This window comes from Bombina bombina, chromosome 4 (genome assembly GCF_027579735.1).
Source record: "Bombina bombina isolate aBomBom1 chromosome 4, aBomBom1.pri, whole genome shotgun sequence".
NCBI classification, from domain to species: Eukaryota; Metazoa; Chordata; class Amphibia; order Anura; family Bombinatoridae; genus Bombina; species Bombina bombina.
This window is the reverse complement of record NC_069502.1, coordinates 1,154,528,123-1,154,550,523: the sequence shown is the minus strand read 5'-3', so window position 1 is coordinate 1,154,550,523 and position 22,401 is coordinate 1,154,528,123. Positions and strand designations below refer to the sequence as shown.

Below are 22,401 nucleotides of genomic sequence, written 5' to 3'. Positions count from 1 at the left end.
TATGTGAAAAAGTATGAAGGAATTGTTCAAAATTTACCAAAATTTCACCACAGTGTCTTAAAGCATTAAAAGTATTGCATACCAATTTTCAGAGCTTTAACCCTTAAAATAACGGAACCGGAGCCGTTTACAAATTTAACCCCTATACAGTCCCAGCTACAGCTTTTGCTGTGACCTAACCAAGCCCAGAGGGGAATACGATACCAAATGACGCCTTCTAGAAACTTTTACAACTACTTTCAGGTCCTCACACATGCATCTGCATGTCTTGCTCTCAAAAACAACTGCGCAGTAATGGCGCGAAAATGAGGCTCAGCCTACAACTGGGAAGGCCCTCCCTGACTGGAAAAGGTGTCTAACATAGTGCCTGACGTTAAAAAACGTTCCCCAAGTTTATAAATGTGAATTATCAGCATAAAAATGTATAAAATGTCCAAATAAAGCAATCGATTTAGCCCATAAAAGTGTCTACCAGTTTTATAGCCCATATTAAGCCCTTTATTCTGTTTAAAACTAAGAAAATGGCTTACCGGTCCCCATGAAGGGAAATGACAGCCTTCCAGCATTACACAGTCTTGTTAGAAATATGGCTAGTCATACCTTAAGCAGAAAAGTCTGCTAACTGTTTCCCCCAACTGAAGTTACTTCATCTCAACAGTCCTATGTGGAAACAGCAATCGATTTTAGTTACTGTCTGCTAAAATCATCTTCCTCTCACAAACAGAAATCTTCATCCTTTTCTGTTTCAGAGTAAATAGTACATACCAGCACTATTTTAAAATAACAAACTCTTGATAGCAGAATAAAAAAAACTACATTTAAACACCACATACTCTTAACCATCTCCGTGGAGATGTTGCCTGTGCAACGGCAAAGAGAATGACTGGGGTGAGCGGAGCCTAGGAGGGACTATATGGCCAGCTTTGCTGGGACTCTTTGCCATTTCCTGTTGGGGAAGAGATATTCCCACAAGTAAGGATGACGCCGTGGACCGGACACACTAATGTTGGAGAAAAAAGATTTTCCTCGCTTACATCCGATGACTGTGAGTTAGATTTCCAAGTTGCATTCACAGCAATGGTGGCGGGGTTTCCCGTGCTGTGAGCCGGTTCCGGTCAGAAGGTCAAAGTGCAAAAAATGTCAAGCAGCAAAAACTTCGTTCTTTGAAGTAAAGATAGAATGGACTGCTTAGCAAATGTAGATCATGGGTGGGAATTACGCATAGAGAGTCAATTTGTATATTTAAAAGGCTCAATGCACTACACCTACCACGTTTGTAAGCTAAGCAGATATGTTGCAGGTAAAGCTTGTGACAGCGTCCAATTTATTCGAATGCCAGCGTTTTGAAAGGTGCTGGATAGGATAAGTAGATCATGGGTGTGATGGTACTTCCAAAAAACAACTCCGTAGATTAGAGCTTGTTTTATCCACCTCACCTACTACTTAATTTGACAAATAATGAGCAAGTTTCTACGCGTTTCAGCCTAGTCAGGCCTTTATCAAGATGCTCATTATGAACTTCCATGCTTTTAAATACACTGTGGTTGTCTGAGATTGGTTCAGAGAAAGTCATGTAGGTGTGTTCTACAATGACAGTTCTTTTTAACATATTGATCACTGTTCATTATATATTTACAAATATCTCAATGTTTTACTCTATATGTTAAAAAGAACTGTCATTGTAGAACACACCCACATGACTTTCTCTGATCCAATCACAGACAACCACAGTGTATTTAAAAGCATGGAAGATCATAATGAGCATCTTGATAAAGGCCTGACTAGGCTGAAACGCGTAGAAACTTGCTCATTATTTGTCAAATTAAGTAGTAGGTGAGGTGGATAAAACAAGCTCTAATCTACGGAGTTGTTTTTTGGAAGTACCATCACACCCATGATCTACTTATCCTATCCAGCACCTTTCAAAACGCTGGCATTCGAATAAATTGGACGCTGTCACAAGCTTTACCTGCAACATATCCGCTTAGCTTACAAACGTGGTAGGTGTGGTGCATTGAGTCTTTTAAATATACAAATTGACTCTCTATGCGTAATTCCCACCCATGATCTACATTTGCTAAGCAGTCCATTCTATCTTTACTTCAAAGAACGAAGTTTTCGCTGCTTGACATTTTTTGCACTTTGACCTTCTGACCGGAACCGGCTCACAGCACGGGAAACCCCGGCACCATTGCTGTGAATGCAACTTGGAAATCTAACTCACAGTCATCTGATGTAAGCGAGGAAAATCTTTTTTCCGTTGTTTGTTACACTACCTACGCCGAGGGAGCTACATAAGTCAAGCCTCTATTCACATAAGCAGCTACATCAGACAGTAATATCCACACGCTGAAGTGTGTAAGGACGGTAACATTGACTCTGTTACATTGTAATATTACTTGCTATTGTGCAACATTGTTTCTCAGCTATACATATCATGACGTATTGATGTAATATATTTAAGATTATTTATATTCTATTTTTAACTGTAATTTGATGCCGGCATTGTTCTATTGTGTTTATAAAAACATTTTAATATCTATATATACACGTTCTTTTCTGTTCATTTTACATTTTTTATATAGCCAATTATACCTCTCATATGCTGTTTTTACAGCGCGTTCCCATATCCCCTTGTTCTATTTCTGTTTTGGTTTGATGTTAGGAGGTACACTTAACTTTTGGGAATAGCATTTGAGTTCTGAGTGTTGCATCTTAAACCTACTTTGTTTTTCCCTTCTGCGGTACATATCCCAGGTGTAGACAATTGGGAAGCGGATTATCTCAGCCCTCAGACTTTACATCCGGGGGAGTGGTCCCTCCATCCAGATGTGTTTTCTCAGATTGTTCAGATGTGGGGTCTTCCAGAAATAGATCTGATGGCTTCTCATCTAAACAAGAAACTTCCCAGGTACCTGTCCAGGTATCTTCAGGCGGAAGCAGTGGATGCATTGACACTTCCTTGGTGCTACCAACCTGCTTATATTTTCCCGCCTCTAGTTCTTCTTCCAAGAGTGATATTCAAAATCATCATGGAACAGTTGTTTGTATTGCTGGTAGCTCCAGCATGGCCTCACAGGTTTTGGTATGCGGATCTTGTTCGGATGTCCAGTTGCCAACCTTGGCCTCTTCCATTAAGGCCAGACCTTCTGTCTCAAGGTCCATTTTTCCATCAGGATCTCAAATCATTAAATTTAAAAGTATGGAAATTGACCGCCTAGTACTTAGTCATAGAGGTTTCTCTGACTCAGTGATTAATACTATGTTACAGACTCGTAAATCTGTTTCTAGAAAGATTTATTATCGAGTTTGGAAGACTTATTTTCATGGTGTTCTTCTCATAAATTCGCTTGGCATTCTTTTAGAATTCCTATAATTTTACAGTTTCTTCAGGATGGTTTGGATAAGGTTTTGTCTGCAAGTTCCTTGAAGGGACAAATCTCTGCTCTTTCTGTCTTATTTCACAGAAAGATTGCTAAGCTTCCTGATATTCACTGTTTTGTACAGGCTTTGGTTTATATCTTAATATCTTAGTCTTAATTTGGTTTTGAAGGCTTTACATGCTCCTCTATTTGAGCCTATGCATTCTTTGGACATTAAACTACTTTCTTGAAAAGTGTTGTTCCTTTTTGGCCATCTCTTCTACTAGAAGAGTTTCTGAATTATCTGCTCTCTTTCTTATGAATCTCCTTTTCTGATTTTTTTCATAAGAATAAGGCGGTTTTGCCGACTTCATTTAAATTCTTTCCTAAGGTTGTGAATTCTAACAACATTAATAGAGAAATTGTTGTCCCTTCCTTGTGTCCTAATCCTAAGAATTCTTTGGAGAAATCCTTACATTCTTTGGATGTGGTAAGAGCTTTGAAATATTATGTTGAAGCTACTAAAGATTTCAGTTTATTTGTTATCTTTTCTGGTTCTAGGAAAGGTCAGAAGGCTTCTGCCGTTTCCTTGGCTTCGTGTTTAAAGCTTTTGATTCTTTCAGTTTATTTGGGGTCAGGTCAAGCCCCGTCTCAGAGAATTACAGCTCATTCTACTAGATCAGTCTCCACTTCGTGGGCTTTTAAGAATGAAGCTTCAATTAATCAGATTTGCAAAGCAGCAACCTGGTCTTCTTTGCATACATTTACTAAATTCTACCGTTTTGATGTATTTGCTTCTTCGGAAGCAGTTTTTGGTAGAAAAGTTCTTCAGGCAGCCGTTTCAGTTTGATTCTTCTGCTTATGTTTTAAGTTTTTTCTTTTCATTTAATGAGAATTAACTTATATTTTGGGTTGTGGATTATTTTTTTCAGCGAAAAATGGCTGTTTTTATTTTTATCCCTCCCTCTCTAGTGACTCTTGCGTGGAGTTCCACATCTTGGGTATTGCTATCCCATACGTCACTAGCTCATGGACTCTTGCCAATTACATAAAGAATTTATGTAAGAACTTACCCGATAAATTCATTTCTTTCATATTGGCAAGAGTCCATGAGGCCCACCCTTTTTATGGTGGTTATGATTTTTTGTATAAAGTACAATTATTTCCTTTGTTGATGCTTTTTACTCCTTTCTTTATCACCCCACTTCTTGGCTATTCAGTAAACTGAATTGTGGGTGTGGTGAGGGGTGTATTTATAGGTATTTTGAGGTTTGGGAAACTTTGCCCCTCCTGGTAGGATTGTATATCCCATATGTCACTAGCTCATGGACTCTTGCCAATATGAAAGAAATGAATTTATCAGGTAAGTTCTTACATAAATTATGTTTTTCTTAAATAACCGGCACACGGGGGGGGGGGGGGGGGGGGGGCTTACAAATGCAGCTTATACAAGATGCCAGGTGCTACCTGTAAATAGACAGCTTGCTTTTATTTCACTAACACGTATAAGGTCGCATGCGTTGACACTATATAAAATTATTTTGTGCATCATAGCAATTAAACATGTTAGTTTGCCTTAACTATAGCATTATACTCACCGATAAATGTTCCATGCGGCTATAGGTAAATTTAAAAGGAAGATGAACCAATGCAGTGAAACCAGCATTAACACGGACACCAGCGTATGGCCAATAAGTTCAGGAACTATCCACTGTCAAGACAAGAACAAAGTGTCAGTTTACAATTAAAGGGAAACAGCAAATGAAGTACATTACTCCAACAGACAAATGATAGTGAATAGAGAAGACCTCATGTGAAACAAGCTATTCAAAGGCCAAAAAAAAACAAAAAACGCATTGAAACTGTAATAATAACAATAATAATACTAATAATAGTTTGCTTAAGTGTAGTGAAAAGAAGCCTTTCAATATACTTTCATTATTTTGTCCCCTTTTTCCTGTAATTTAAAAAAGGGACAGTCTACTTTATTATTTTTTTATGATTTCAAAAGATAGACAACGCCTTACCCATTCTTCCAGCTTTGCATAACCAACATTTTTATAATATACTTTATAACCTCTAAGTTTGCCTGTTTCTGAGCTCAGCAGGCCACATCTCATCTCAGTGCTTTTTAAACCGTGTACAAAAGTTAGACAGTGCTTGTTCAAGTGTGCCATATAGATATCATTGTGCTCACTCCCGTGGAAAATGATAATGGTTATACAAAAACCAGCGCCGCTTGGCTAAAAAGCAGAATTGTAAAAAGCACTGAGATAAGGGGGCAGTCTGCAGTGGCTTAGATACAGGTAATCACAGAGGTATAAAGTATATAAATATAACAGTGTTGGTTGTGCAAAACTGGGGAATGGGTAATAAAGGGATTATCTATCTTTTTAAACAATAACAATTTTCAAGGAGACTGTCCCTTTAAGTCTGAAAATTGAGGCTTTTCCAATTCTGAGACGTGTAAGTGCACACTGCAGACTTCACAAGCTTAAAGGGACACTGAACCCAATTTTTTTCTTTCGTGATTCAGATAGAGCATGCAATTTTAAGCAACTTTCTAATTTACTCCTATTATCAAATTTTCTTCATTCACTTGCTATCTTTATTTGAAAAGGAAGAATGTAAGTTTAGATGCCGGAACATTTTTGGTGAACAACCTGGGTTATTCTTGCTGATTGGTGGATAAATTCACCCACCAATAAAGTGCTGTCCAGGGTGTTGAAACAAAAATTGGCTGGCTCCTTAGCTTAGATTGTCTTTTTCAAATAAAGACAGCAAGAGAACGAAGAAAATTGATAATAGCAGTAAATTAGAAAGTTGCTCTATCTAAATCATGAAAGAAAAAATTTTTGGTTCAGTGTCCCTTTAAGCATCACATATATATCTGTAATTCGCATAAGCATGAAAATTAGAGAAGATACAGCAAAGCAACACAAGTTTAATTAAATGACAGCCAAGTCTGGAATGAATCCTCTAAGCAAGGAATGCGGATGGTAGAGTTTGACCATTAAGAAACAATAGCAACAAACAAGGTGTTAGTCTCTTTGAAAAGCTTTTACACCAAGCATGTATTTTAACTATAATATATCAGTCATATAATTACAAGGTGTTTTGTGTCTCTTTAAGCATTAACAATACTGACATTTCAAGCCACTCAACAGACGGGGCTGGGTCACTGAATCATATGAGATGCCACTCGTACACTGGCTTTTAAATGAACAGGGACAAACATGAAACGGGGAAGTTAGATAGCAAGTTGTCCCCAAAGGCAGAACATTTCTTCACTTTCTGCAATGAGATTTGAACATCTTACATTCAGAAGTCACAGCTTTGCAGACCAGTAAAGGATAGGGGGAAAAGGTTAAAAAAAAAAACCAGAGAGCCAGTCAACAATAAATACACTGCTGCTTTGCAAGAGCTGCTCCATATTTGACTGTTCCTTTCAAACAGCACTTTGCTGTGGATGCACTGTAAGCTTATATAGTGCAGCCAGAACTCAGCTTTGTTTGAAGAGGACAGTCTAATATGGAGAAGTACTGCCAAGGGAACATGATAACAGTTCCTGCATGTATCCCATTCTTTCTGCAGACATGCTGCATTTTCTGTGATGACATCTCAGATCACAGCATGTTCTGCCATGTCTATTTACTGTATCCGCTATACAGATCTGGGGAATCTATTGGTGCATTGCATTTTGGACCTCTGGCACTACCCACACCGCTCTATCAAAATAACTTGTTGTTCTTACAATTACAGTGAAATATTTTATTCTAAGTAGAAATAAAATATTCTGCTGCAGTTTAACTGAACATGCTACACAATTCACATAAACAGCAAGTAGGACAATATACACACAGACCAGCGCAAGACTTGTTTTTTTTCTTATTTCACGATTCAGATACAGCATGAAATTTTAAGCAACTTTCTAATTTACTCCTATTATCAATTTTTCTTTGTTCCTTTGCTATCTCTTTTTAAAAAGCAGTTATGTAAATCTTAGCAGCCAGCCCATTTTAGGTTCAGCACCATGGATAGCGCTTGCTTATTGGAGGCTTACATTTACCCACCAATAAGCAAGCATAACCCAGGTTCTCAACCAAAAATGGGTCGGCTCCTATTCATCACATTCCTGCTTTTTAAATAGAGATAGCAAGAGAACAAAGAAAAATTGATAAGAGGAGTAAATTAGAAAGTTGCTTAAAATTGCATGCTCTATCTGAATCATGAAAAAAAAATTGGGTTTAATGTCCCTTTAAGTCAGATGCAAAGTCACAGATTCCAATGCAAAATGTTCTAGGACTGTACAGTCCCAGGATGGTTTAGTAAACAAGTTTGCAGTTTGTTTTTTAACAACTAGATCAACACAGAAATGCAATAGTAACTTAGAATTATCCAAAATTAGCACCAAGGGTGCACTTCTGCATCAAACTCACATTTTAGCTTGTAAAAAGGGAGGCATAAAACAAACAAACAAGGGTACGAGTTAATAGAATATTAACTTTACAAACTATTCTGTGGCTATAAAGCCAAACTGTATATTGCACTGAAATGTTCTTCTCCATCAACACCTACAAATGAAAAGCAAACTATAGATTTTAAAATAAATATGTGAAGGATAAATTTGCTTTTGGGTTTCCCACCGATGTTACAAGATACCTACGTTTATTGCTCATTTGATAATGATGTCAGGGGGTAAAGTCACTTGTTTGCAAAACTAATGAAACATTTTAAATTTACAAAGCAAATGTTCTACAATAAACCTACTTCTAAACACACTAAATAAATATAAACACTTCTATCGGTAGAGGAGGTGCAGTTTCCTGAGTTTCCTTGAATTCAGTCAAGTAGCTCCAAAATGGCAGCTGAATTTTAAAATAAGGTATAGCCTTTATGTGGCACTAGAAATAAAAATCTGCATTTGTGTAGAAGCCAAGAATTATGTGCATAAATTCAAAATACTCACTGGGAGTCAATACCAATTTCAGGCGATTTATTAAAACCAATCATTCTTCCGAAAAAAAAAACAATACAGCTTTTTATTATTGCTCAACGCGTTTCAACGAAAACACAGTCTTTTCTCAAGAGTATTTAAAATCAACAAAAAGTGCTTGAGCAATAACAAAAAGCTGTGTTCTTTTTCAGGAAGAATTATTTGGCTTTAACAAATTTATAATGCTTGGCTCCTACACAAATGCAGATTTTTATTTCTAGTGCCACATAAAGGCTACACATTATTGGAGACTTCAGCTGCTATTTGGAGCTACTTGACTGAATACAAGGAATTCCCAGGACCTGAGCCTCATCTACCGATAAACTTTGATACAGTTCCCTTGGGAAAGACTATGGGAAGGCAGCGGTTCTTCTGCAGAGGGGAGTATTGTTTTTACCTTTATACACAATTTTCTTGTAACACCATCTATAGAGATAATTTGTTTTGAATTTTAAAATAAATATTAACACACACCTTTATCGGCTAACATGGTGCAGGGGAGAGGAACCATGATCAAAAAATCATCAAAACAAGTGGAATAGATGCACTGTACCTTATTTAATTTTGAGCAGCAAGAGCGAGCATTGATGTAGTCACATTCTAAGTCAGACAGCGTGATTATCTGTAGCTTTAGATAAGGAAGTTACATAAACAAATAAATATATAAAAACCACTCATTCTTAAAATATTTGCTATAAACAAGTAAAATTAACTGTGCATTGAACAAAAGACCAACCATTGATTGGTCAATTAAACAATTAGTGATTAAAAAAAAAAAAGTCATCCCAGCACAGAAACTATTCATTTAACAAATTGAATTATATTGAATATTACACAAAATCAGAAAATATGCAAAAATCCTAAAATTGAAAATGCCCAAAATATCGCCCTTTAAAAAGGGACAGTCAAGTCCAAAAAAACTTTCAAGAATCAAATACGGCATGTATTTTTAAACACATTTCCAATTTACTTTTATCACCAATTTTGCTTTGTTCTCTTGGTATTCTTAGTTGAAAGCTAAACCTAGGAGGTTCATATACTGATTTCTTAGACCTTGGAGGACGCCTCTAATCTAAATGCATTTTGACAGTTTTTCACCACTAGAGGGCGTTGGTTCATGTGTTTCATATAGATAACATTGAGCTCATGCACGTGAATTTACCGAGGAGTGAACACTGATTGACTAAAATGCAAGTCTGTCATAAGAACTTATATAAGGGGGCAGACTGCAGAGGCTTAGATACAAGGTAATTACAGAGGTAAAACGTGTATTATTATAACTGTGTTGGTTATTCAAAACTGGGGAATGGGTAATTATGGGATTATCTATCTTTTAAAAAAACAAAAATTCTGGTGTTGACTGTCCCTTTAAAATAACTGCAGCTAAGCACTATCATACCTGCAGACGAGGATACCTATATATTCTTATTCCTCCAAAAATGGTTAATATTAGATGTCTGAAGGAAGGAGCATAGTATTTAGGAAAATGATAATCTGTTGCTAGCTAATGATTATAAGTCATGTCATAGCGTGGGTGAGTCAGACAACAAGCATATTAAAGTTCATTCTCCAACAATGAACCATAGCCATAAACCACATATTACAAATGAAAAGCGTGTATTGAATACACACATTTTCTCTTGTTCATAAGAAACACTTTATAAATAATATGTTTACTTAGTCTTCACATGAGAAAAAAACAAACATTTTATTTGATCATACTCAACAGAAAACGTTGCTAGCCAGGTGGCATTATATAGTAGCCAGTGTAATATTTTCCTTCCACAAAAGACACAATACTTGTACAAGTACAATTATCCAACTCTATTCCGAAAAATTAGACATCACGAAATGGCGCAAATACAACTTCTCTTGGTTGGGAAGACTGGCGGCAGTCAAAATGACTATTTTGCCCCGGTTACTTTATTTATTCAGAGCATTGCCAATAGCGATTGTCAAAGCAGATATAGAAAGGCTACAGACAGATCTCTCAGATTTTATTAGAGGGACAAAATCAGCTAAGATCTCTAAATCCTTAGTACACCGGCATAGATCATTGGGAGAAGTTGGGGGCCCTAATTTGAAGGACTATTATAAGGCTGCTAGAGCAGCGCAGGATGCGATGTTACTGAAGAGAAAGGAGGAAACCATTTTGATTGCCTTAGAGACCGAACCAGAAGGGAGGGTATACCCGGACTCCATTCTTTGGAACATACAACAGACTAGAGTTAATGACCGTTACCCAGAAACACACACAGGAGACCTTACCATTAATTTATGGTAAAAAATAAGGAAGATTGAAGATATTGTTCCAAAAAACTCCTTGTTGATGCCAATTAGGTACCTATTACAGGGGGGGGACACGTAAACATCTACAGAAATGGGAAAATAAGGGCCTGTACAGAGTGGAGTGGTTTTGTCGTTTTCTCACTTACAGGAGAGGATTGCACCCCTCAAGCTACACTGGTTTATTTATTTACAGCTGCAGTCCTCTCTTCGAGACTTCCTCAAAAATGCACCAGGCAGGGTGTCCATGGTGTTAGAAGTCTCCGGCATCAGCCCACATAGGTCCAAACACTCTATATCTAGGCTCTATGTGGCAATTCAATCCCCCCCAAACGCACCTAAAACTCACATAATGTTAGCGTGGGAACGGGAACTAGACATAGTAAAAGATAGGAATGGGAAACAATATTCCAATCGGGAGATAAGGGCCTACTAAGCGTTGATTTGAAGGAAAACACACTGAAAACAGCTTTCCGATGGTACCTAATCCCAGTTAGGACCTCTCACATGAACCCTCAGGGAAGAGGCTTGTGCTACAGGGGCTGTGGAAAGAGAGGTGCATACAAACATATGTGGTGGGACAGTGGGGTTATCCAAGAGGTGTTGAGGAGGCTCTCCTCATTTATAGGTCTGCTGGTGGATGAGGAGTTTACCCTTACCATACAACAGGCATTGCTACACGAACCCTTAGAAATTTACCACAGATACCTGAACACCTTCATTAGAATTCTATGTACAGTCACCAGAATATGTATCGCGAGATACTGGAAGATAGGGGCCCCATTATGGACAAAGATATACAATAAAATACAACTCACATAAACCATGTATGAAGAGGCAGTGGGAATTCTAAACAACAGGGAGACAATGCAAAAGGTATGGTTCTATTGGATAGGTAGACAGGAACAATCATCTAGGGTCCTAACTTAGCTTGAGCCGATGTCAGGACGACAGGGTGTGCCGTGGAACGAGTGTCTCTATTTACCAGGTATTGTGCTTTCTACAAAAAGAGTCACTGTTCGTGTTGCTGCTCCCCCCTCCCCCTTTTTTTTGATGTTTGTTAACAAAACTTGATGACTGACAGTTTTCTTTTCTTTTTAGTTTTTAATTTGTTTTGTTTAGTCTTATTGCAACTCATTCCACAATTTCGTTATTCTTTAGTGTGTGAAGTCTGATAAAAGTTAAACGGAAAATACACTAGGATGTATCAGTTTCACGCTGAAAATAGTGGATATTCATGAAGGTATTCATGCAGGAGTATTATCTATTGATGTGAATGAAATGCCTTTATCTCAGAGGTAATGAGAATGTAATAATAAATTTACTTTATATGTACATGGTAAACATTTTCAATAAAAGTTTTTGTGTCTATAAAACAATGGGGGCTGCCATGTTGTAACTTAGGTTACATTCTCTGCTGTGGCCAATTAGGGGCAGTTATAAATAGGTCACTATAGTGTGCAGCTAATGTCTGTGTGGAATCAGTGTTCTGCACTTCCATATCTAACTGAAACTGAAAAGCTCACAGTTTCAGAATGGACAAAATAAATAATGAAAGTATATTGCAGACTTCTTTTTACATATATATATATGCGATTTATCATTTATATTATCATCTCAAAGTGTTTCTTTAAAGTGAATGTCAATTTTGATGCAAAAGTGCCCGGTTTTTAAAAATTTGATTAAAAACAGGAGCACTTTAATTCATCAAAATTTACATTTCACTCCTGTTGAGAAAAAAATAAATTACCTTTTAATCTTCACAGCAGCTCCAGCTTCCTCCGGTCGTTGTAAGCCATTTCTGATGTCAAAAATGATGGATAGGTCATCCTCCAATCACAGCTTCCCCCCGGGGGAATCAGTGTCTGTTTCAACGCCGTGATTGGAGGAAGCCGGATTCCTCATTTTAGACCCAGGAAGAGGCTTTGCGACGGGCGGAGTTAGCTGGAGCTGCTGTAAAGATTAAAAGCTAAGTTTTTTCTCTCAACAGGAGTAAAATGTAAATTTTGATGAATTAAAGTGCCCTAGTTTTTAATCAAATTTTTAAAAGCCGGGCACTTTAGCATCAAAATTGACATTCACTTTAAAGACTCTACTGTTTATGGAAGCATATAATATACACTAACATTTTCTTATTTTAGTTCCTCTCGTCCTTTAGTTATCCCCTTGAACCCCCTTAGCATGTAAGCCTACGAGCCCAGCTGCTTTGTAGATCACCTTCATGAGAGCTGATTTACAACAGTGAAACTCCATCCATTTGTCTCCCATAATTGTCACCTTGCATATTAGACCAATATTTATAGAGATGCAGAATAATATGTTGGTGCTCTACAAACAACTGATAATAACAAACATATTAACCCACTGGCCATTTTTAAAATGTGGACACAGAAATGTTGTTTTGTTTTTTTACTTGAAACTGACTTTGCCACCAATAACAAAATTCCCCATCACCTAATTAGCATCCTTTTTATTTCATTCTCACTTCCCATCAGCTCAGGGTCAATGCTCTCTGCGTATTAAGCCATTTGTGTATTAGAAACATATCGCCAGTAGTTACTCCTCTAGTATACACATCCTATAGCTGCACTCAGGTGCAAGTCTCACAGCTGAAGGGAGTACAATACCAGACGCACATGCAGCGGATTCCCTAGCTCTCTGTACTAGCACTGTTTTACCACTTGTTACTGTAATCCCGCTGGAGTTGGCAGGAGACTAGCAGTTCGTGGGGCGCGCTGCTGATCTCTGTGACAGACTGGGGAATCCATTAACGGCACCTGACACAAACTTGTCACATAAATATCGGGAAAAGGATACAAAGTAAACACATAGGAAAATGAGAGCGCAACAGTCGACCAGCGAGAAGATGAACAGCGCGGCCTCCATCTCGCCGGTTACAAGACCTCTCTCCTCCTGTCGCCAATCCGCCGCTCCCTTTCTTGACCACGTGACGGCCCAGGTCGCAGGGCGTGCTGGTATATGTAGTTCTGGTCCTTTCAAATTCAAAACTGATTTTGTTTTTGTTAAAAAATAAATAAAAAATGTGCGTTTTCCATAAATTTACTCTGATTCACCAAACAAATTTAAACATTGCCTAGAACCCTAGATTAATAAAAATGATTATAAAAGTGATTTGACTATTTAATTAACTATTGTTACAATGGGTAAAAAGGCAACTAAGAGTATAGCATATTTTGTGTTACAAAATGTAACTTAAAATAACATCCTGCCACAGGATTGTAGTACATTCTCCATAATTTAGTGCATACATTTGTGAATTTACTACTACTATACATAGAGCAGCATCAGGCAGCACTGCGGGCAGCTATGTGCAAGGGCTCGTGTTTACAGCAGGCAGTGCTAAGGGCGGCTAAGTAGGAGGACGTTTGCTAAGTACAGGCAATGTGGAGGGCAGCTAGGTTTTAGGACCTGTCACACGTGGGCTGCATGTGCTGTTTTGGACTGTCACTTCCTGGGTTCTGGTATCAACATGAAAAATCACCCGGGATCCCCGAGCATAGATATTAAACTGAAGCACAGGCTGACTCAGGTAACGGGTGTGATCCCTTATGAGCACTTAGACACGCCCTCATCTATCTGGAGCATCAGAAGTGCACCTCTTAAAGCGACAGTATAGTGTAACATTTTCTCCCCTGTAATGTGTTTCCAATGATCTATTTAAAGGGACATTATACACTAATTTTTTCTTTGCATAAATGTTTTGTAGATTATCTATTTATATAGCCCATAAAGTTTTTTTTTTAAATAAATGTATAGTTTTGCTTATTTTTAAATAACATTGCTCTGATTTTCAGACTCCTAACCAAGCCCCAAAGTTTTATGTGAATACTGTCAGCTACCTTCTCCAGCTTGCTCCTGTTTGTGTAAAGGGTCTTTTCATATGCAAAAGAAGGGGGGGGGGGGGGAGTGTCTTATTTGCCACTTGCAGTGGGCTTTCCAGCTACCTTTTCAACAGAGCCAAACTGACAGCTTTAAGTAAGTTTTTAAACAGTTTTATACTGGATTTTTATATCAGTATCTGTGCATCTTATTCTTTATAGTAGTGTCTATTACATGCAGTTATATGAAAATGAGTGTATACTGTCCCTTTAACCTGCATGTTAATAAATTCTATACAAATAGCCCATTTACTTTTATTTTGTGCAATTAAATAGCTGATTTTTCCTGTTGAATACATTTGAAGGGCCATTATAATAGATGAATAATTACAAGCTCTAATTTGTTAGAGTATGGCATTTTTTTAAGACTATTGACCCCACACTTATGTGTCTCTAACCCCTGCAAAGAAGTAGACCGGTGTTCTGTCGCGAACTCCCAATTCCTCGAAAACTCCAATCTGACGCCACTTGCGGTAAATCTTCTATGTTAAAGTGAAAGTAAATCCTAGCGTTTTACAAACGCTAGGATTTACTATTGAAACAAATAAACAGCACTTTCATTCATCAAGTATGATACTTCATGTAGAAAGCTCCTTTATTTGATTCAACTGATCGCCACTCTTAGCTCCTACAGCAGCGCATGGCTAAAAAATATTTTGGCTAAGAGGTGACGTTTTCACCTGTTAGCCAATAGCTGTGAGGTAAATCCGGCTCCCATGGGCCTGTTTTGCCTCTGTCTGGGGGGCACCGCTGATCCTCTGGCATACACCCCAAGTAAACCTTTGGGAATGAGGTTTACAAGGGGGGCTTTGCACCCCTTGACCCCCCCCCAGGCGGAGGCAAAATAGATAGTGTAGATAGGCGATTACAGTGCCCATCTGATTGGTTGTGAGTCCTGTCACTCACTGGATATGGACCAATCAGATGTATGGATTTACCGGAAGTGACGTCAGATTGGAGTTTTCGATGTATTGGAGTTCTCGATAGAACACTGGCAAAGCATCACTGGTCCTGAGTGGAAACTACTGCTGTATCCAATCAGCAGCACTAGTCACACGACTCAGATGTGGACCTATTGCAGTTTATTAGATCAGCAGTGGTTTCTGCTCAGGACCAGCAGTGCTCTGCAAGGTTAAACACACAGTAGTGCAGGGTCAATAGTCTTAAAATTACATGCTTTAATGAATTAGATCTTGTCATTTCTTGACTAATATGGCCCTTTAATTATAGTCTATATAAAAACTATGTAAACAAGATCCAGCAGAAGAAATTACACTCCCAGTGGTGAGGGGGAGTCCTGTCATTAAAATGTAATTGTTCATTTTCAATTGTGCTCTCTAAATACTGTGCTTTGGTATACAGACAGAGATAAGGAAAAAAACATTTCTGTGTATGAAACGTTATAAGTGAAGGTGCTCTGATCTTACTACATGTTCAGCCAATTTTAATGAGTTGTGGTTTCAAAGAGTAAAAATGACTACTATACAAACAATTACCTAAAAGAACAATTTCCTATACATTTTAAACTCTGCAACTGACACAGTGGATACAAATCAGTGGGTGGGGTGTGTGGGGGGGTTGTAAATGCTTTTTTGATGAAAAATCTATCAAAACATAGTTTCTATTTAAAGCACATTAAAATCTTAAGGTATTCATCATGAAATAAAGATTCATTTTTGTTTATGTAGCATAAGGCTGTATATTCATGGTTGTAATGTTTATTTTTTTTTGGTAAATAAATTCCATTAATTCATTCACAATGTCATGCTCTTCCAGAGGTTTTGTAAGATTACTTTTGTCGTTTTTTTCTGTCTAGAAGATATTATCACATATTATTGGTTTTGCAGTTCTCAAAACTGTAAATTTGTGTCTGCAGAAATAACTTATTGCTCTTCTTTATACCAAAAATGTTATGAAATATACAAACATGCAGATTTGAGAAATAGACATTAAAGGGGCATACACATAAAATGTTTCTGTTATGATTCAGATAGATTTTCAATTTTCATATTAACTTCTTTTATCAAATTTGCTTCATTCTCTTGGTATCCTTTGTTAAAGGAGAGCAATGCTCTACTGGTAACTAGGTGAATACATTGGGTAAGCCAATGATGCGCAACTAGCTCACAGTAGTGCATTGTTCCTGATCCTACCTAGGTATGTTTTTCAGCAATAATACCAGGAAAACAAAGACAATTGGATAAGAGTAGTAAATCTGAAAGTTGTTCAACATCCCATGTTCTATCTGAATCATTAACATTTACATTTTGACTTTACTGTCCTTTTAATGCCATTGTTCCCCTGCAAATCTATGCACACAGAATCAACCCATACTAAGTTTTAAGAAGCCCACTGAATAGAAGATTGTTTGAAGTGTGATAGATCTGCACAATGACCTAAGTGTGAGGAGGGAGGGGCAAGCATTAAAAATGAAATACTGATGTTTTAGTTAATGCTAATTAAATTATTAGAATTAAAGTGATTGTAAACTTATTAACACCCAGTATTGAATAATAATCTTAAAAACAGGGGTACTTTAATTAAAGTTTACAAAGATGCTTATTTTTTTAATTACTTACCTTTGCGTTGCGGTAAACATAACGCCTATTCTCCGCCTGCATCTCCAACTGTATTAAGCATATCGATGACAAATCTGGCTTCCTCAAATCGTCTTGCGTGCCCTACGAGCTGGACGCCAAAGGGGGCACGCAATGATTGGAGGAAGCTGGATTCGTCATAAATCTGCTAAAGAAAGCAGGAGATGCGGGTGGAGGTTTGCGTTATGTTTATTTTAACGCAAAGGTAAGTATTTTAAAAAATAAGTGTCTTTTTGTAAACTTTAATGAATTAAAGTGCCCCTGTTTTTAAGATTATTTTTTCATACTGGGCTGTAATTCGTTATAGTTTACAATCACTTTAAAGGGACACTGAACCCAATTTTTTTCTATCGTGATTCAGATAGAGCATGCAATTTTAAGCAACTTTCTAATTTACTCCTATTATCAAATTCTTTTCATTCTCTTGGTATCTTTATTTGAAATGCAAGAATGTAAGTTTAGATGCCGGCCCATTTTTGGTAAACACACTGTGTTGTTCTTGCTGATTGGTGGGTAAATTCACCTACCAATAAACAAGTGCTTTCCATGGTGCTGAACAAAAAAATAGCTTAGATGCCTTATTTTTCAAATAAAGAAAGCAAGAGAATGAAGAGAAATTGATAATAGGAGTAAATTAGAAAGTTGTTTAAAATTACATGCTCTATCTGAATCAAAAATGAAAAAAATTGGGTTCAGTGTTCCTTTAAGGTAATCATTATTTTTCTCCTTCCAATAAAGTACAGCTGAAAAGTTGATCAAATATGAACCTATTAAATCCTGAAAATGTAAATAATTTATGTATTTTTAATGGTATATAAATAAAATCAGTATAACTGGAAAAATAATCTGCAAAGTTATTATTCTAAAAATTAAACATTTATGTAGAAAACTATTATTTAAAATGATTTAAATCAAGTTTTACTGCTAGTGATTTAAATAATGAATTAACTCAATTTACGTTAAATCAGATCAACCCTGGCAACTGGTATAAAAAGTAGTTTGAAACACATTAAGGGAAAACCCATTTCTTTCATGTAATTAGCAAGAGTCCATGAGCTAGTGACGTATGGGATATACATTCCTACCAGGAGGGGCAAAGTTTCCCAAACCTTAAAATGCCTATAAATACACCCCTCACCACACCCACAATTCAGTTTTACAAACTTTGCCTCCCGTGGAGGTGGTGAAGTAAGTTTGTGCTAGATTCTACATTGATATGCGCTTCGCAGCAGGCTGGAGCCCGGTTTTTCTCTCAGAGTGCAGTGAATGTCAGAGGGATGTGAAGAGAGTATTGCCTATTTGAATTCAATGATCTCCTTCTACGGGGTCTATTTCATAGGTTCTCTGTTATCGGTCGTAGAGATTAATCTCTTACCTCCCTTTTCAGATCGACGATATACTCTTATATACCATTACCTCTACGGATTCTCGTTTCAGTACTGGTTTGGCTATCTGCTATATGTAGATGAGTGTCCTGGGGTAAGTAAGTCTTATTTTTTGTGACACTCTAAGCTATGGTTGGGCACTTTATACGTAAAGTTCTAAATATATGTCTTTAAACTTATATTTGCCATGATTCAGGATAATCAGTATTCCTTCTTTCAGACTGTCAGTTTCATTATTTGGGAAAATGCATATGAATAAATATTTTTTCTTACCTTAAAGACATTTTCTAATTGACTTTTTTCCTTGCGGGCTGTTAGGCTTGCGGGGGCAGAAAATGCTTCAATTTATTGCGTCATTCTTGGCGCGAACTTTTTTGGAGCAAAATTTTGTCATTTCCGGCACCATAGTTGACGCCGGAAGTTTACACGTGGTTGCGTCATTTTTGACGCATGTGTGTTACAGACGTTTTTTTGCGCCAAAAAGTGTGGGCGTCATACTTGGCGCCAAAAAAATGTGGGCGTCATACTTGGCGCCAAAAAATGTGGGCGTCATACTTGGCGCCACTTTTTTTCACATTATTTCAGTCTCACTTTTTTGTTGCTTCTGGTTGCTAGAGGCTTGTTTGTTTTGCATTTTTTCCCCATTCCTGAAACTGTCATTTAAGGAATTTGATAATTTTGCTTTATATGTTGTTTTTTTCTATTACATATTGCAAGATTTTCCATAAATTATTCCTGGATCAGAACATACTGAGGGATTCCTGTTGACTAAGAAGTTCTACCAAAGCTAAGTTCATTTATTTTAAATGTTATGAATCTTTATCTTTAGCTATGGTTTGTAATAAGTTATCAGGATAAACTTTTACATGCAGAATCCATTAGTATTTATGCTTTATGTATTGCTTTTCTTTTTACATCTTATGTACAAGATATACTTAGAAAATTTATAAGAATATTTTTCTGATTCTAGGTTAAGGCTTTGTCTGACTTTGCGCCTTCTATTAAAAATGTTTAGGTCTTTTTCAAACTTCTTTTTGATGAAGTTTCAAATGACCAACAACATACTGAATTATGCTTCTCTGATGATGTTTTTTTCTCTTTCAGAACTTCATCAGATATTGACACTAACAAATCTACTTTTTATTTTTTATTAGAGTACATTTGTTTGTTGTTGAAAAGGTGTTGATTATTTTGGATATTGAGGTAACTAGTTCTTTTTCAAAACTAGCTAACATTTTATTTCTGCTTATTTTATCTTCTGTGCCTTCAGAGGTTTTTTTCCATTCCTTCGTACTAGGGAATGGAATAGGCTGACAATTTTCTTCAAAGGTTTTAAATTATATTCTTTGCCGGCAGTTACATTCAATTTTGAGGGTTCTCCAATTTAATGGGGCTATCTCTACTCCTGCTAAAATTATGCTATTGTTTCTATAGCAAAATAGTATTTATTTTCTTTTTAAATGGTTGTATCCTATTTAAGGAAAATTTTTATTTTCAGGTACTTTTCTTGGACCTGTAATTTATTTGGATGATGTTGCTTTTGCTCCATTTTTTCTGTTTACTTTAAAGATCAAGTATCAGATTATGTATTATTTAGCATTGTTAAGGGACAAAGTCTACTGCTCATTTGAGGTTCAGACTGGGTGCTGTTGCATTTGTCTTGTTGTCTTGCATTTTTGTTTATGCAAGTCCGGTGTGTTGGCTGGTTCCTTAACTGGATTAACATGCTAATAATTTTATTTGTTTCTTCATTTTTATTGAATATTTTCACAAATGAGGTTTAATCTATGTCTTTAGCTGTTTTTAGCTAGAAGAAATGTTGTGATTTCTAAAAAATCCTTATTTCTTTTTTTCCAAGATAATTATTTGATTCATATTGGATTCAATTCTTAACTGTTACTCTGGACTTCAAGATTAAGTTCTTAAACTAAAACTTTAAGCTTATTTTAGTTTGGTTGTTCTTTTTTTTTTTTATTTTTTTTTTTAATTATTTATTTTTGGCGTACACACAGTCGTCAAGATACGGGCCTTGAAACAAAATTACAAACATTGTTCTTTACAGAGGAGAGACAAATCTTATCAAGTTATAAAGCATTTCAGACAATAACAGTGATTTTTAAATGAGAAAAAAAAACGAGCACAGCTTAACAGTAAAAGATACAATGATGTCCCAAGAACTCTGTATTAGAAGGGATATGGCCAGGGAAAGTTATAGCCTGTGTAACACATATTTTAAATTTATCCTGGAGAATATATAAAGCAAATCTCTATAAGGACGTAAATACATGAATATCTGTCCTAGGGTGGATTAAACATGCTTTTAAAAGATGTCGATACGGGGGGGGGAGGGGAGTGGAAAGGGGTGGGGAAGGAGGACACAGAAAAAGAAAGAGAGAAAGAGAGAAGGGAAGAAAGGAAGAGGAAAAAAAAAAAAAAAAAAACCTGCAATACCCCCCAGCCCTTTCTGCTCTCTCGCTATTCGGCCCAAAATGCTGGGTATCTACCCGCATTGATCAATTCCAGAATGTAGGCCGATTGGCTAAGTGGCTTAATTAATTGCTGCTGTGCCTGAAAGGGAAGTGACAGTATTACTAGGCCCCATTTTTCTAGGAATCTCTTTATGTGGACCTCATTATACTTAGATATTGCATATTGTTCCACCATACATTGTTTCAATACTTCTTTTTTAAATTTTATGAAAGAAGGAAGGTGGGAGAGCTTCCAAGATGTCAGAATCGCATTCCTAGCTAGTAGAATTACGGTATTAATTAGCTTATAATTCTTTTGTTGTTGTGAAAATTTAACTAAGAAAATGACAATTTGGGCCTCTAACCTAATTTCTGTATCTAAGATTTTATTCAACCAGAAGTTTATTTTCAGCCAGAACTGGTGGACTTTAGGGCATAACCAGATACAATGTAGAAGATTTGCTTGTTGAGCCTGGCATTTCCAACACCCGATAGTTTTTCTATACCATTTAGACAATTTGTCAGGGGTGATATATGTCGCATAAAGCATTTTTAAATGCCTTTCGCGCCATGCTAAGGCATTTCCTGTTTTATTCAACAAGTTCAGGCTTACTTGGATTTGTTGAGGCCTAAGCTCTGGGAAAGTATTATTCCAAATAGATACTATTTTCTCCAGTTGGGCCTCGTGTTTGGAAAACGACATCAACCGGTAAAATAAAGAGATTGACGAAGCCCCGCTGGTATATTGATTCATTAAGGTCCTTAACGGGACATATGTCCAATTAGAGCCGAATTTAAGTTTAAGATCTGTAATGTAATGCTTTATTTGTAAGTACGCAAAGTGATCAGTTTGAGGAAGCTCGTACTCTGCTCTGATGTCGAGGAATGTTCTAATTATTGTAGTGGGAGTAACTAGTTGTTTTAAGAAGGTCAGCCCTTTCAGTTTCCACCTCTCAAAAACCTTATATGTGAAACCTGGAGCAAATCCTGGACATCCCTGAATTGGGAGATATTCCGAAACAAATGGGGTTGTGCCAATTTCTACACAGAACTTCTGCCATGCCAGGATCACGTTTTTAAACGTCGGCATTTTAGCAATTAGCGGAGGGAGTTGTGGAATTGGGCAATGTAGAAGAGCTTTTAAATTGAATGGGTGGACAAGGTTTGCCTCCCCAGCAAAAACAGTGAAAAATTCTTTCTCTGAGATCCAATCGGCCGCCAGTTTTGCGATTGAAGCAATGTTGTAGTAAGTAATATTCGGGAAAGCGAGGCCTGCCGACTCTTTAGAGAGTGATAGTGCACTTAATGCAATTCGGGGTCTTTTTCCTTTCCAGAGGAATTCAGTAGATATTCGGTTAAATAATTTTATATCTGCCTTATGTAGAAGAAAAGGTATATTTTGGAAAAG

General features: G+C 36.9%; 2 protein-coding genes across 2 annotated transcripts in view; one reads left to right on the top strand and one right to left on the bottom strand.

Annotated features, from left to right (window-relative positions):
- CNIH4 (cornichon family AMPA receptor auxiliary protein 4) overlaps nt 1-13,583 on the bottom strand; it is a 41,230-nt gene extending 27,647 nt beyond the window's left edge. The window contains exons 1-3 of the mRNA XM_053712598.1: nt 13,462-13,583; nt 8,912-8,980; nt 4,961-5,073 (exon numbers count right to left, since the gene is read on the bottom strand). Coding sequence (XP_053568573.1) covers nt 4,961-5,073; nt 8,912-8,980; nt 13,462-13,530 — 251 coding nt within the window. The 5' untranslated portion in view covers nt 13,531-13,583. The remainder of the gene's footprint in view (nt 1-4,960; nt 5,074-8,911; nt 8,981-13,461) is intronic.
- Nucleotides 13,584-14,040: 457 nt separating this feature from the next.
- NVL (nuclear VCP like) overlaps nt 14,041-22,401 on the top strand; it is a 340,971-nt gene continuing 332,610 nt past the window's right edge. The window contains exon 1 of the mRNA XM_053712596.1: nt 14,041-14,194. Within this exon, the coding sequence (XP_053568571.1) occupies nt 14,135-14,194 (60 nt within the window). The 5' untranslated portion in view covers nt 14,041-14,134. The remainder of the gene's footprint in view (nt 14,195-22,401) is intronic.